General features: G+C 25.1%; 1 protein-coding gene across 1 annotated transcript; it reads right to left on the reverse strand.

The window, feature by feature from the left end:
- Positions 1–3362: 3362 nt before the first annotated feature.
- On the reverse strand, positions 3363–8480 carry LOC132934432 (uncharacterized). Its single transcript, XM_061000732.1, has 9 exons — positions 8081–8480; positions 5486–5691; positions 5137–5396; positions 4911–5073; positions 4681–4836; positions 4337–4471; positions 4102–4248; positions 3779–4010; positions 3363–3722 (listed from the first exon to the last, which is right to left on the reverse strand). The coding sequence occupies exons 1-9, from the start codon at positions 8238–8240 to the stop codon at positions 3574–3576; spliced, it is 1608 nt and encodes a 535-aa protein (XP_060856715.1). The 5' UTR covers positions 8241–8480; the 3' UTR covers positions 3363–3573.
- Between the last annotated feature and the right edge of the window lie 7326 nt (positions 8481–15806).

Raw genomic sequence — 15806 nt, forward strand, 5'->3', positions numbered from 1 at the left:
TGGCTGCCGTCCTGCTCCCTATCAGTACGTTCGTTATCATTTACAATTCACGACTGTCTTTAGTAGTTATATTATAGTCTTTACTATATTATATAGTATATATACTCTTATAAGTTATAATATACATATTCATGTCAAAAAATTGGTATATTATTCTATTAAATAATAAAAAACATTTTATAGACTAACAAACATGGGTATGAAGTATGAACACCATAATATTATAAGACTGGATAGGACACGCCTATACTGGCTTCGTAAGAAGTTGCGATCTTTTTTGGGGAAGAGTGAAAGTTCAATATCTACGAGAGAGATGGACTACAAGAGGACTACATATAGAATATCTGAATATATATTATTTAAAACCCAATACTATGATTATCGACAGGAAAAGGCTTAGCAGTATTACAAGTAGATAACAAAAGTTAGGTCTCGCAAAATTCAACGATTAAAATTTTGTTATATTAAACACATACCGTCATAGGTAACGACAACACAAAAGATCAAATGGCAAGATTATCATACAATACTGCTTATTGGTAAAAAGAGGTCATGCATAATTTAGATACCTGTATAATATATTAATCATAGACATTTAAAACAACTAGATAGCCGATTATAATTTTTTATTGAAGCCCCGTCCGCTCTGCTTAAACGGCAATGTTTACACTTTTATATGATATCAATGATAAATATATATATATACAAGGCCGGACTGGAAGGGTTTCGGCCCACTATTTTCTGTAAGCAATCGGCCCATTTTCCTACATTTATCGGTCCAACTTAAACTAACAAAATTTTATATTTTTCTCAATAGTATAGTAGTCTACAAGAATTAAGATTTAGGAACTTTTAGATTCTGAGTGGAACGATTAATGTATTGATTTTACAATGATGTGTGTTTTTTTATTTTTGTATCTCCTTTTAGGAGAAAGTAAGTAAAAATGCTTAGATTTTCTTCAACAGTATCTTTTCTGATAGGAAAGTGAATCTAGTCGGTACTTAGGGAGGTCAAGAGTAAAAATTGCCCAGTCATTTTCAAAAGCGCCGTGAAAAACAAAAGAAAAATTAAGGATAAACGGGAATTTTTACGCAAAATTTGTTTTTGAAAAAAATCGATTTTGGTTTTTGGTGTAACTAAAACAAATGAACATATAAATACATGAAATTTTCACTTGTTTATATTTGCATTTTCTATACACCATAAAATTTTCAAAATATTTAGATTTGTTTTGAACTGTTTAGAAACATTTTCAGTTTCCAATTGTATTAGTCTTTTTTTCTATGAATGTAAATAAAACTTTATTTGTTGAATAAAAAAACTTGAAAATTTTATACAAGACTCCTACTAAATTGTTACAATGACATTTGAAAAATATTAAAAATCCTTAGTCACAGTTTTTATTTATAAGCATTTAAAGTTCAAATATTGAAAAAATACCGAAAAATCACGAAAATTAGCAAATTATTTTGAGTTGAGTATTCATAAAAATTTTTCTTTTTAAATCTAAGATTTGTAAAAGTAATACAAGATTATCCATAAGTTTGTCTACCTTTAACAAAAAAAAATGTCTACAAGAAAGTCAAATTAAATTTTTATGAGCATTTGAAATTCATATTTTTACAACATTTGATATTCATTCGATTTCCCATGTACAGATTTTCTTATTTTGTTGTAATTAAAAATGCATGACTGTAGATATTTCACTGAATGTTTATATTAGCATTTTCTATACACGATAAAATTTTGAAAATAATTTTACTTTTTTTGAGCGTTTTACGGACATTGTCAGTTTTCAATTTTCTTTAGTTTTTTTTTCTATAAATATCAATAAAAATTTTTTTGTTGTGTAAAAAAGCGTAATATAAGGCTCCTGATATATCGTTCTAATAGCAGTTGAAAAATATTAAAAAAAAATATATAGGCACAATTTTTTTTTATAAGCATTTAATGTTCAAATGTTGACAACATTTATCAAATTTATAATTTATTAATTATTTTTATAATGTTTATATTAGCATTTTCTATACACGATAAAATTTTGAAAATAATTTGACTCTTTTTGAGCTGTTTACGGACATTGTCAGTTTTCAATTTTTTTAGTTTTTTTTCTATAAATATCAATAAAATTAAATTTGTTAGGTAAAAAGTCCTGAAAATTTAATGCAAGGCTCCTGATATATTGTTACAATAGCAGTCGAAAAATATTAAAAATACATAGGCACGATTTTTGTATAAGCATTTAAAGTTCAAATTTTGACAAAATATAAATAATTTTAATTTTAATAATTATTTTGTAGTTAAAATGTATAAAATGTTCAACTTTTATAGCTAAGGTTTAAAAATTTATACGACAAACACATTGTAATTGTTGTGGCAGAGCGGCGGCTGCGGGCCGATAGGCGATAAGAAACATTAAAATAAATTAAAACATGAAATGTTTGTAGTTCTTGTTCCTGTGAGTCTTATTAAAAAAACAGAATAATGATATCTCCTTTATGTCAGGAGAAATCGCAATGGGTAAATCCTCGCGGGACACCCTGTAGAGTACCTACCTATTATGATTCATTTACTAATTATTATAGAATAATTATATATTCTCACCTAGTTAATTGAAACCTGAAATTTAGTATAATTTAGTGTTACGTCTATATTCCAACTTATAATAGATAGTAACATTATTTTTATACATTGAAAGCGCAAGTGCCCGCAAACAAAGTTTATATTTGTTGGTACTTGAGAATTTCCTTTACAATATTTTTGTATTGGGAATAGTGTAATGTTGAGTAATTTTTATTCAGTCTTTTAATTAGTTTTAAATGAAAATAATATAACAAATTATAATAACTCTTCAGTTATTTTATCTTCAAAAATAAATATGTATATATATAAATATTTTACGTATTGGTTTATGTTACAAGACCTACCTATTGCCCAAATAATAAATCAAATATAAAAGAAAAAAGAATATTGTTAGACCAGAAAAATAAAATAAATATCTTTCTTACAAATTCAGAAAAATTACGAATGTAATAAAAATGTATCGCATTTCAACGGTCATAACTTTGATTAAAAACATTTTTATAGACCTCAGAACCTATGTTTCAATTCAGTAGGAATGTAGTAAAAATGTGTTAAAAAAAGCGGGTAAGTGGATGTTGGTTTACTGTACAGTAGATTACAAGTGGGTCTGTGTATAATGGAATGTATTAAATTTGAATTCAATGATATCATATTAAAAAAATAATAAAAATAACGATTCTGAGCGGGGACGGTTCATTGGTCTGGATATTTTATATTGTTATTATATTTTATTATAGCTTATATGTTGATTTAATATTATAAATTACAACAAAACAACTAAAATCGTTATTTTTATTTTTATTTTTATATTACATTGTGTAAAACATTTGTAATGCACTAATATAATTGAAATACAATTATTCATAAACCTTATAATTTTAGGCATTGGCCCTGGCAGAAAGGGAATTGAAGTTTGAATACAAACTGAAGCCTAAGTCAACCTATACAAATATTATATATTTTCTGTAAGACATCTACAAAATGTAAATTTATTTGGATTTATTTTTTAGTATCTTCAATTTGTTTTTGTGGTGTATCACTTTGGCAGATGACATAGTTTCAGATTCTGATTTGGATGCTTCTAGAAGATTTAAACTGATTTGGGGTTCTGGCATCACTGGAGTGTCCTTTGATTTCACTAAAATAATTAAGTTAATGAATAATTGTATATGGTTATATAGATATAATATTAACCTGTTTGTAACTTCTCCAATTCAATTATTTTCTTTTTAAGTCCTACAATTTTTTGTCTCATTTTAAACATTGTTATAGCATTATTTTCTTCTTGAATTTGTTGAAATAACATATTAAGTTTTGCTTGATAATGTTTTTTTAATTCCATGAATTTTTTTTCAATTGACAAATGAAATTCTTGAAAATTATTATTCAAAGACATAATATTTTGCTTAAGTCTATCACTCGTTGCCTAAAATTGTTTTAAATTTATATTTATTATAAAGAAACTAGCTACATTCCATACAAAAATAAAATATACATTTGTTGATACATATACTCACATCAAGTTTAGATATAATTTCATCATTTTCTCGTCCAGATTCTTTTAAATCTACAACTTTGATAAAATAATGTACCAACAATTTCTTTAGTTCGTCAATATTTAAAGTTGACAGACACTTCCAAAAAATTTTTATTTCATTTGAATTCTGTAAACAAATAATATCCATATTATATAATTTTTTTTTTTAAATACCAAGGCACTATATTATAATGCATTATAATGTTAAGTATTACCGTTTGAATAAAATTTAATAAATTTGGATCTTTACTGCACATATTATTTTTTAATTCAATTAAATAATCTATGGAATCAATTGCTTCATCGTTTTCTAAATATTTTCGAACATCTTCTTTGAATAAATTATTTTCCTTGATAACAAAAGTATAATTAGGATTATAATAATTATTTAAGTTTATAAATTGGTCCATGTCTTAAATTAAGGTATGTTTAAACCCAATCATTAATAATACTTGAATATTAGTTACTTCAAAATTATTTTTTTATTTAGTTAAATGATACTACACACATTTTACATGTTTATCAAATAAATAAACTTAAAATTTTATTGAATAAAAACCTTTTGATATTTGGGATTGAACATTCCTCTAGGACGTGAACTTAAAATTTCATTCCTCGTATTTTGCAAATCCAAAAATTCTTTTTTTAAATTATCATTTTCAATTAAATTTGATGATGATGTACGGACTCTAATTTTTTCAATGCTCGTTAAAACCTGAAATCACATAAAATTTACAGCAATTTTGTTAATTGATTAAATAAATATAGAATACAAATTGTTTTACTAACCCCCAATTTTGATAAATTAATTTTCAATTGATTAATTCGCTTTTCATTTTGTATTAATAATAATGAAATTTCTTGTTTATTTTTTATATGGTTATTTAATTGGTCATAAAATATTTGTAAGCGATCGTTAGAAGTTTGTAATGCAATTTGATATTGTAGTAATCTAAAACAAAACATTCATTAGTAGGTATTCATTTAGACAAATTGACAATTTATATGTAAATACTTTTCTTTACTATCACTGGCAATTTTTATAATATCATTCATCTTTTTAATTTTATCTTCATATTGTAATATCCTATTATTTGTTCGCTCCCCGTAATCCATATATTTACTAGATCCATTAGCATAATTGGTTTTTGATTTGTTTAACTGACTTACAATTTTAATATATTTTTTGTTTGTTCTATTGTACTCTTTTTCAACTTTTTGCTTTGCTTTCCATCTGACTTCTGCATATTTGGCAGTTTCACTGATGTAATTTTTCTAAAATAATTTAATTTTTAGCAATATATACAATTTTGTTTTATAAAAATTAATAGTGAATAATATGATAAATATTATGACATAATTACCTTAATTGATATAATATCTTCTAATTGTTTAATATTATTTTTTAATCCATCCTCATTAATAGTTATTATGCTCAATTCTTTTCTTTTTACATTTACTAATTTTGTTAAAGTTTTTAATTCTTCTCGCATTTTTGTAACATTGTCTAAACTATTGTTACTATTATTAAAATGTTGTGAAATATGTTGACTTGCATTAAATTCAGAATCTAAAAATAATTTTAAATCAATTAAAATTGAACTAACAACAATTAATAACAATTGATCTTTTGACAACCAATAATATTTATATAAGTTTTTAAAAATGTTGTCATTGAGAGCATTCATGGGCGTAATCTCCGGTGGTGCAATACTATCATTTTGCACCCCCTAAATTTTCTATATTTATAATGTTTAACAAGTGCCAAATTTAAAAATATTTATAAAATAAATTTTAAAACAAATAGTTTTTGACAATTCCTACAAACACTGCATCATGTGAACAAAGATTTTCCTGCTTTAAAAGGCTTAAAATTAACCTATGACCAACTACGGGACAAGAAAGGCTGTCAGGGTATGTTACAAACTGAAAGAAATCCAGTAATAGATTCCGAAATTGTAATTGAGAAATTCAATGCAACAGCAACTATACATGGTAGACGTTTAAGTTTAATATAATATTTTTAATGTGTTAATTAATATGTATTAATATTTATTACAAGAATGTAATAAATCACAGTTTTGACTAATACTAGAATACAATTTACTTAGGTCCTAGTTCATATTAATGATAATGCTAAATGATGTATTCAATAATATGTAACATTCAGTGAAAATGTCATGTATTTACGATCATTTGTTTTAGAGTTACACCAAAAGCCAAAATCGATTTTGTCAAAAACTGATTTTGCGTAAAAATTCCTGTTTTTCCTTAATTTTTATTTTGTTTTTCCGGGCGCTTTTGAATACTATTGGGAATTTTAACTTTAACCTCTCAAAAGTACCAACTAGATTCACTTTCCCACCGAACAAGATACTGAAGTTGAAAATCGAAGCATCATTTCGACTACTAATCAGGTAAACACACAAAAATAAAAAATAAAATAAAAAAACACACATCATCAAAATTAGATATAGAAAATTGAAAATTATACACCAAAAGAAGGTTGTACAATATTTATACATGTGCAGGGACTGATTGGGCCGTGTACAAATAAATTAAAAGGGTTGTGCTCCAAGTAGGAATAACTAGTCTTGGACCATTTTTTATCTCATAGTGAGCATTTCAAATTAAGATAGCAAAAGCCAATACGAGTAATAAATATTATAAATGTAATAATTATTTCATGCACAAGAAAAATTTTTTTTTATTTATATATAATATATTTACTAATTATAAAATGATGTTTTATTTTTTAAATTGAATGCAATCAGATCAAAACAAGATAAATAAAGCTAGTGTTGAATGTGTTTCACACAAACTTACATTGTTTGATGATTAATGTTTGAAAATCAAATTATAAATTATAATTTAAAGTAAACAAATTGTTGAATTTAATTTCACAGAGACCTAACACTTATGGTCATAGACACAGGTAAACATAAAACACTCCAAGTATATTCAGAAGCCTACACTCACTAAATCTTAAACACTATCCACGCTTTTGGTTTTCATAGTATTATTGACAGGAGATTGTATTGCTTTTATTCCACAATAAATTATAAGGCCTCGAAGTTTAGAAAATGCCTAAGGCCTCACAAATTGTAACAGCGGCCCTGGGTATTCTATCCTATATATATATATAATTAATTTTACTAATAGTATTACAATAGATTTATTTAATTTTTGCTGAAAACATTGCATTTATTATAGGTATTATTAATACTTAATTATTGTTATTATCGAACTGTGGAACAGTGTGAATATGGTCATGGTGAAATGTATAATATGTGTACAAGTTTTGAGTCCCCACGTATAATATATTTAAGCTACAACAAAATAACTAAAAACATTACGCTTTGTTTAAATAATACCTATATAATTTCTTCTAAGCTTTGATTGAAGTTGAAATGTGTAAAAAACAAAATGACGATTGAATCTGTTTGAAAACATGACACTATTTGGCCTCATCAGCGGACAACCACACTGAACCCAGTATATTATGATTAATTTGAAATGTGTGATCAATTCGACAACATCTGGGCATTCATTTAAATAGACCGGTAGATAAAAATATAGTTCTAATGATTATTCATATTGCTCAAAAACGTTGTCTGGATATTATATATTTCAAACAATACTTTAATTTATCTATGGGTATACCTTAAATAGCTAGACAGTATGTTTTAATTGGAGTAATTCATTTTCATAAGCTTTTATAAATACTTGTTAAAATACGTACAAATGTCAATTAAGCATAAAATAAAAAGAAACCTAATGTATATTTGACTTCATACTATATTACAGTACAGAAAAAAACTTATAAATATTATGATTAATATTCTTGAAATTTAGCTTTATATGTACCTAATACATAAAGATAGATTTTTTCAAATTGCAATACAGAGATAATGAATAATTGTTAAATTCAATGATTATGAATTATGACCAATACGTACTGTCAACATAGTGATTGAGTTCATCTGGTGTATGAGTAATACTTGTTCTGACGAGATAGTCGAATCGATAGTTGATGTATTTGTTGTATGTTTCAAATACACTAATTAACTTCTGATCAAATTTTATTTCATTTATAATATTTTCAATGTTTATACCCATTTTTATTTTTTGACAGTCAGACAAAAACAGTTAACAAAAAGTTGAAGTTACAATTAATTACTCTATGTTTGATCTAATACGTAATGTAACAACCATTGTTTAAAACCTTTAAGAAACAACAGCAGTAAAATATAAATACATAAGTGAAAATAGTATTACAGTATCACAAACATTGAATAAAAAGATTAGTTTATGTGAGTAATAACTAATAAATATTAATAAAAAGTTATCACTTATCACACGGAAAGACAATAGAATCGAGTCGGTCGCGGTGTAATCACGAATCATCATCGGTTGGGCACGTACGTTATCATTTTAGTTACAGGTATGCGCAACGTTCCGTAACGTTTGTTACGTTTGTAAACCAATGACAATATTGTACGATTGTTTATCTTCGAATAAACGATTGAAAATTACATTAGGATAATATTTTAAATAATTATATTCATAATAATTAATATTAATAAATAAAATAATAATCAGCTCCGTAAAAGTGCTTGGATTTTCTTCAACAGTAACTTTTCTGATAGGAAAGTGAATCTAGTTGGTACTTTGGGGGGGGGGGGTCAGAAGTAAAAATCTCAAATTTAACAAATGACGGTAGATACATGAAATTTTGACTGAATGTTTATATTAGCATTATCTATACACCATAACATTTTCCAAATAATTTGACTCTTTTTGAGCTGTTTACGGACATTGTCAGTTTTCAATTATTTTAGTTTTTTTTCTATAAATAATTTTATTTGTTTGGTAAAAAAGCGTCAACATTTTATATAAGCCTCCTGATATATCGTTCGAAATAGCACTTGAAAAATATTAAACATACATAGGCACAATTTTTTTATAAGCATTTAAAGTTCGAATTTTGACATAATTTATCAAATTTATAATTTAATAATTATTTTTTAGTTAAAAGTTTATAAAATATTCAACTTTTGTAGCTAAGGATTGAAAATTGAAAATAAGGCTCCACGTAAATAGGTTATATATAAATTGCTTTATTTACAATAATTTCATCAAATATACTTGGTAATATCATAGGCTGACTGACCGTTTTCGCTCAGAATCGTTTTTCTTATACAGTAAAACCTGTGTAATATGGAACCTGAATAACGTGGAAACCTGACTTTTATGGAAAAATGTTACGGTCCTGGCGAACCTAATGTATTTTTAAATACATCGTACCCTGAGTAAGATGGAACCTGATTAACGTGGAAATGGAAACGATATTTTGTCATGTACCTGTATATCATGGAAATATGTACAACGTACATATACTATTTTAAAATTATCAGTCAATGAATAGAAAACTTGGAAAATCTTGCACTTCAATAGACGTTGATAAATCCAGTCCCGAAGACAAAACTAATAATGTACCATTGCACGGCAATGATATAAAAACGTATAAAAACGCCCTCCATGAAATAAAACGATTAGAAATGTTCGCATTGGATTAAAATAATGAAAATGAACTTCTTGAATCAATTCTCAACTTGAAAAATTTAGTAGAAAAGAAAACGGCAAGTCAAATAACAAAACAAAAAACATTGGATGAATTTCGGAGTATATAATTGTGTAGAATAAAACGTAGGTAAAATGTAATAATTAATATGTAAAATATATGAAATTAATAATAAATAATAAATTACATTTAATAAAAATCTATTAGGAAATTTTTTTTTTACAACCTGTATTAAACGGAAACCTGTCTAAAATGGAAAAAATATCCGGTCCCAACCGTCTCCATATTACACAGGTTTTACTGTACAATGATATTATATCATTGAATTCAAATTTAACACCATCCATTACAGTGACCCACTTGTAACCTACTGCACAGCAGAGTGACATCCACTTACCCACCTTTTTATTTTTTTGTTAACTTTTAAGTCAATTTAATTGAATGAACTTAACTTATTTTAGATTCTGAGCGAAGCGATGAATGTAATGATTTTACAATGATGGGTGTTTTTTTTTTTTTATTATTTTCTTTTTTTTTGTGTCTGTCATCACCTTTTAGGACAGTAAAAGTTCTTGGATTTTCTTCAACAATAACTTTTCTGAAAAGAAAGTGAATCTAGTTGGTACGTTGGGGGGGTCAAAAGTAAAAATTTTCCAGTAGTTTTCAAAAGCGACGTGAAAAACAAAAGAAAAATTAAGGAAAAACGGGAATTTTTACACAAAATCTGTTTTCGAGAAAATCGATTTTGGTTTTTGGTGTAACTCTAAAACAAATGACCGTAGGGACATGAAATTTTGACTGAATGTTTATAATTGCATTTCCTATACACCATAACATTTTCCAAATATTTTGACTTATTTTGAGCTGTTTACGAACATTGTCAATTTCCATTTTTTCTAGTTTTTTTTTCTATAAATATCAATAAAATTTTACTTGTTGAGTAAAAAAGCTTGAAATGTATTAGAAGGCTCCTAGGTTATTGTTTCAAAAGCAGATGAAAAAAATTAAAAATCCTTAGTCACAGTTTTTATTTATAAGCATTTAAAGTTCAAATTTTGACAAAATACGGAAAAATCACGAAAATTAGCAAATTATTTTGAGTTGAGAATTCATAAAAATTTTCCTTTTTAAATCTAAGATTTGAAAATATAATATAAGATTACTCATAAGTTTGTCTACCTTATCAAAAAAAAAATGTCTACAAGAAACTTAAATTAAATTTTTATGAGCGTCTGAAATTTATATTTTTACAACATTTGATATTCACTCGATTTCTCATGAAACAATTTTCTTATTTTATTGTAATTAAAAAACGAATGCCTGTCGATACTTGAAAATTTCACTGAATGTTTATATTAGCATTTTCTATACACCATAAAATGTTGAAAATATTTTGACTCTTATTGAGCTGTTTACGTACATTTTTTCTATAAATATCACTAAAAATTTTTTTTGTTGTGTAAAAAAGCGTAATATAAGGCTCCTGATATATCGTTCTAATAGCAGTTGAAAAATATTAAAAATACATAGGCTCAATTTATTTTTACAAGCATTTAAAGTTCAAATGTTGACAACATTTATCAAATTTATAATTTATTAATTATTTTGTAGTTAAAAATGTATAAAATGCTTAACTTTTATGGCTAAGGATTGAAAATTTAAAACAAGGCTCCACGTAAATAGGTTATATATAAATTACTTTATTCACAATAATATCATCAAATATACTTGGTAATATCATAGGCTGACTGACCGTTTTCGCTCAGAATCGTTTTTCTTATACAATGATATTATATCATTGAATTCAAATTTAACACCATCCTTGTGTCCCACTTGTAACCTACTGTACAGCAGAGCGAAATCCACTTATCCACCTTTTTTAATATGTTATGATTATTTAACAAAAATTAACATTTTTTTTTTGTAACTATATAATAATATTATCCATTGGGATGATTCCCGATAGGTCAATGTGCCCCTGCCTATATTTACTTTAGAATTCTCATTTATCGCATGTTATAATTTAAAAGAATAAAAAAATATCTTCTAAAAATAACTCAGACACCACCCCTCTTTCCCTACTTTTAGATAACTAAATTATAATTTGTAAAAGTAAACAGTTTTTTATGTATTATTTTCTAAATGTTATAATAGTTTTTTTAATACTCTTTCCTATATTCACTGTTAATTTTAATGTCTAACTTTAGAATACTATATTAGAATACTATTGCATAATTCTCGCATGCAATTAAATAAATGAATAAGTTACACAAGTGATGGGTACCTAGCAAGAAAAGAAAATTAAAAAACCAAAAATATAAAAACATACACAAAGTTTAAACAGAAAACGTTAAAATAATAAAACTGGTATAGACATAACACATAAAATGTAAATCATATGATGCCGGTAAAATTCATATTTTTATTTCATGTCAGATTTTATTAGTTATTACTCTAAAATGATATAAGTACAACATAGCCACATAAGTATTTACGTACTATAGAAACTGTAACTATATTTAATAAAATAGATAATTAGAATTAGAATTAGAATTATATTTTATATTTGTATGTATAATATATTAATATCTGTAGTTTATAAATTATAATTATAATATAGTTAATTTGTTGTTGGTTGATTCTGATTTTCTCAATAACCTTAATACCTAGAAAGATAAATATATGTTAAAATTAAATTACATTCTGTTGTAACAGCACCTACCTAGTAAATAGTAATATTTATTTGAATTACTTTGTATTTATAAGTTTTTGTTCAAATAATTTTTGATTTTACTATATCATCCTGTCTGCAAGTCCATATTAAACTACTATAGTTGCTATTCAAATGTATATACAGGAGTACATATTAATTTATTTTGTTAGTGTTTATTCATAGAACTACTTACTTTATACTTTACAGTAATTCATAATTGTAAAAAATAAAAAATAATATAGTTTAATATATAATAAACTGTAACTTTTGCCAATATAAACAACCTTGAGTATAATAATAATGGTTAAAAAAAAAGGCCTCAAACTTTAATTTTGCAAAAGTTTCTTAATTGGTTTAGTTACGGCTCTGGATAGGTATAACAAATATTTTTGACAGGTATTCGATCATAATGTTATACAAATACTATTATGTGGCGGGACAACAACAAATCAGTATTCAAATAATATTATAATAATATTATGAATGTCTATGGAAATAAAACTGTTTAAACAACATGACAAGGTAGATTGATCAATCAATCAATCCACCTTGCAACATACTATAAATATACAATTACTATTATTGATACAGAGGATTGTTATCAACTTATAATAAATATTATTTTGATAATGATATGTACACAAACTGTTGCTTATAATATAATTTACCCGTTTCTTATTCGAACGGTATAATTTGTAAACTACAATGTATGTTTTCAACATAACTACCTAGGACAATCATAATTTAAGTGTAGTGTAACTTATGTAAATTTTGTATAATTAGTAGGTATTTAGTAATGAGTCATGACTAATGGATAATGAATAATGAATGATAACAATTTATTTTCATTAGATATACAAATTTCTTCAGCCTCCATCTACCGATGGAGGCACACTATTTGTTTTCCTACTCTATCCCATACATAACATATCAAATGTATCTAATTTTGTGTTCTTAGCTTTAATATTAGAGTGAATTGATTGAAATATTATTAAACTTATAGGTAAGAATATTAACTAGGGTGCCTAATTATAGGATTTTTGATATTTTAATTTAAAAATAAACTATAGTTTATATAAGATATTACAATTTTAAAAAGCCCATAACTTGCTTTAAAATTAAAATATCAATAAAAGCCTATGGGGTATCCTAGATAATGTTCCTTAAAGTTTCATAATTTAGGTACCTATTAATGAATTATATATTATAATTAGGGCACGGATGTTGTAATAATAAATAATTACTAGTAAAATTGATTGCAGTATTGCACTAAAAAATACCAAAAATTGTACTTAAAAGAACAATGTTTCGTTAATGAGTAAATTCAACAAAATTGTAATAAAATGAAAAAAAGCTTGCAAGTGGATAACGCTCTGCTGTATCTACATTAGGTGTCTAGAGAAGTCACAATAATGGATGTGTTAAATTTGAATTCAATGATATAAAATCATTGTATACGAAAAATAATTCTGAGCGAAAACGGTCTGTCAGCTTATAATATTACTATGTATATTTTATGATATTATTCTGATTAAAATAATTAATTTTATTATTAGGCATTAGTACTACATTAGGTTAAATAAAATTTTGCCGAAAAAATTGCATTTTAAAATTTCATTGTGTGTACAAAATACGTAAATATATTTCAAAAGTTTCAAGTACCAAAGGCCAGGAATAATATTTTTAAATTACAACAAAATCGTTATTCTTCATTTAAATATATAATTAAGTCCAAATGTTTATAAAAAAAAACCTTGTTTATATATGATTATACAACAATTTGGTTACAATATGAACTACTTGTGGTGAATCTTGTTTTAAACTTTCAAACCTTAGCTACGAAAATTGAAAATTTTATAAGTTTTTTACTACAAAATAATTGCACATTTTTAATTTAACAAATATTGTCAAAATTTGAACTTAAAATGCTTATAAAAAAAATGGTGCTTATGTATTTTTAATATTTTTAAACTGCTATTGTAATGTGAAAGGAGCCTTGTCCTATAATTTGTCAAGCTGTTTAACCCAATAAAATTTTATTGACATTTATAGAAAAAAAACCTAAAAAAATTGAAAGTTAAAATGCCTTTAAAGAGTTTAAATTTTAAAACGAGTAAAAATATTTTGAAAATGTTATCAAGTATTTTTTTATAATTTTTTTTTCACAATAATTTGGTGTATATTTCAAATATCCACGGTTATTTGCTTTTGAATTACAACAAAATAAGATAGTTTTGTCAATCGATCGTTCCATAAAAAATCGAGTGAATATTCACAATTTCAATGTCGTAAAAATTTGATCTTCAAACGCTCATAAAAATTTAATTTGACTTTCTGGTTGATATTTATTTTTTTTGTTAAAGGTAGATAAACTTATGAGGAATCTTGAAATAAATGTTCAAATCTTAGATATTAAAAGTAAATAATTTTCAAATTTTCGTGATTTTGACGAATTTTGTCAAAATTCTAACTTAAAACGTACACAAAGAAAAAATTGTGAATTTACGTTGAACTTTTTTTTAATTAACAACTTATGAGGAATCTTTTATTAAATTTCCAAGTATTTTGACCGAGTGAAATTTTTTTATCGACAAATCTAAAATTTCATATGCTTATAAAATATAGTTCAACATGTGTCAACATATATTGAAAATCGTATGATGTTTTTAAAATGCAATATAAATATTCAGTGAACAGTTCATGCATCTATGGCCATTTTTTTTTTAAAGTTAAAACTAATATCGATTTTGTTGAAAACCGATTTTGCGTTTGGATCGTCCTCGCTCCGTATAATACAATACAAAAATAAAAAAAAATTACAATATAATAGATCAAGTATAATATTATGTATACAATGAAAATTGAAAATAAAATATGAACAATAAAAATTAAATAATGATAGTAATAAGAGAACACTTTCTGAAGCACCTGGTAGGTGATAATACTTAAAAATACAAAATACATTTTTACATACAAATTACATTTTTTTTTTTTTTTAAATATAATACTTAATTACTTACAAAATCAATCAGATGTGTGCTTGCACATCAACAACTTACATATCACTCAAGTGGCCGATGCGTATATTTTATCAGCACATACGTACAACAGTCATATCACTTGTATAATATTTTTATTTTACCGTGTGCATACACACAGGCATACAACACCACCGCCATATATTATTGTATAAGTTATAATATCGGAAAATTAAGAACTATTAACAATATCTCTCATTTCAGCAGATACTTTATGCGGTTTATTACCTAAATTTATAAATATACAATAATTAACGTAAATAATTTTGAATTTTTTATGGTTGATATACCAATAGAATAATATTATAATAGAACATATAAACAAAATATATAATTTTTTATTTTGATAA

This window comes from Metopolophium dirhodum, chromosome 1 (genome assembly GCF_019925205.1).
Source record: "Metopolophium dirhodum isolate CAU chromosome 1, ASM1992520v1, whole genome shotgun sequence".
Classification (NCBI taxonomy): Eukaryota; Metazoa; Arthropoda; class Insecta; order Hemiptera; family Aphididae; genus Metopolophium; species Metopolophium dirhodum.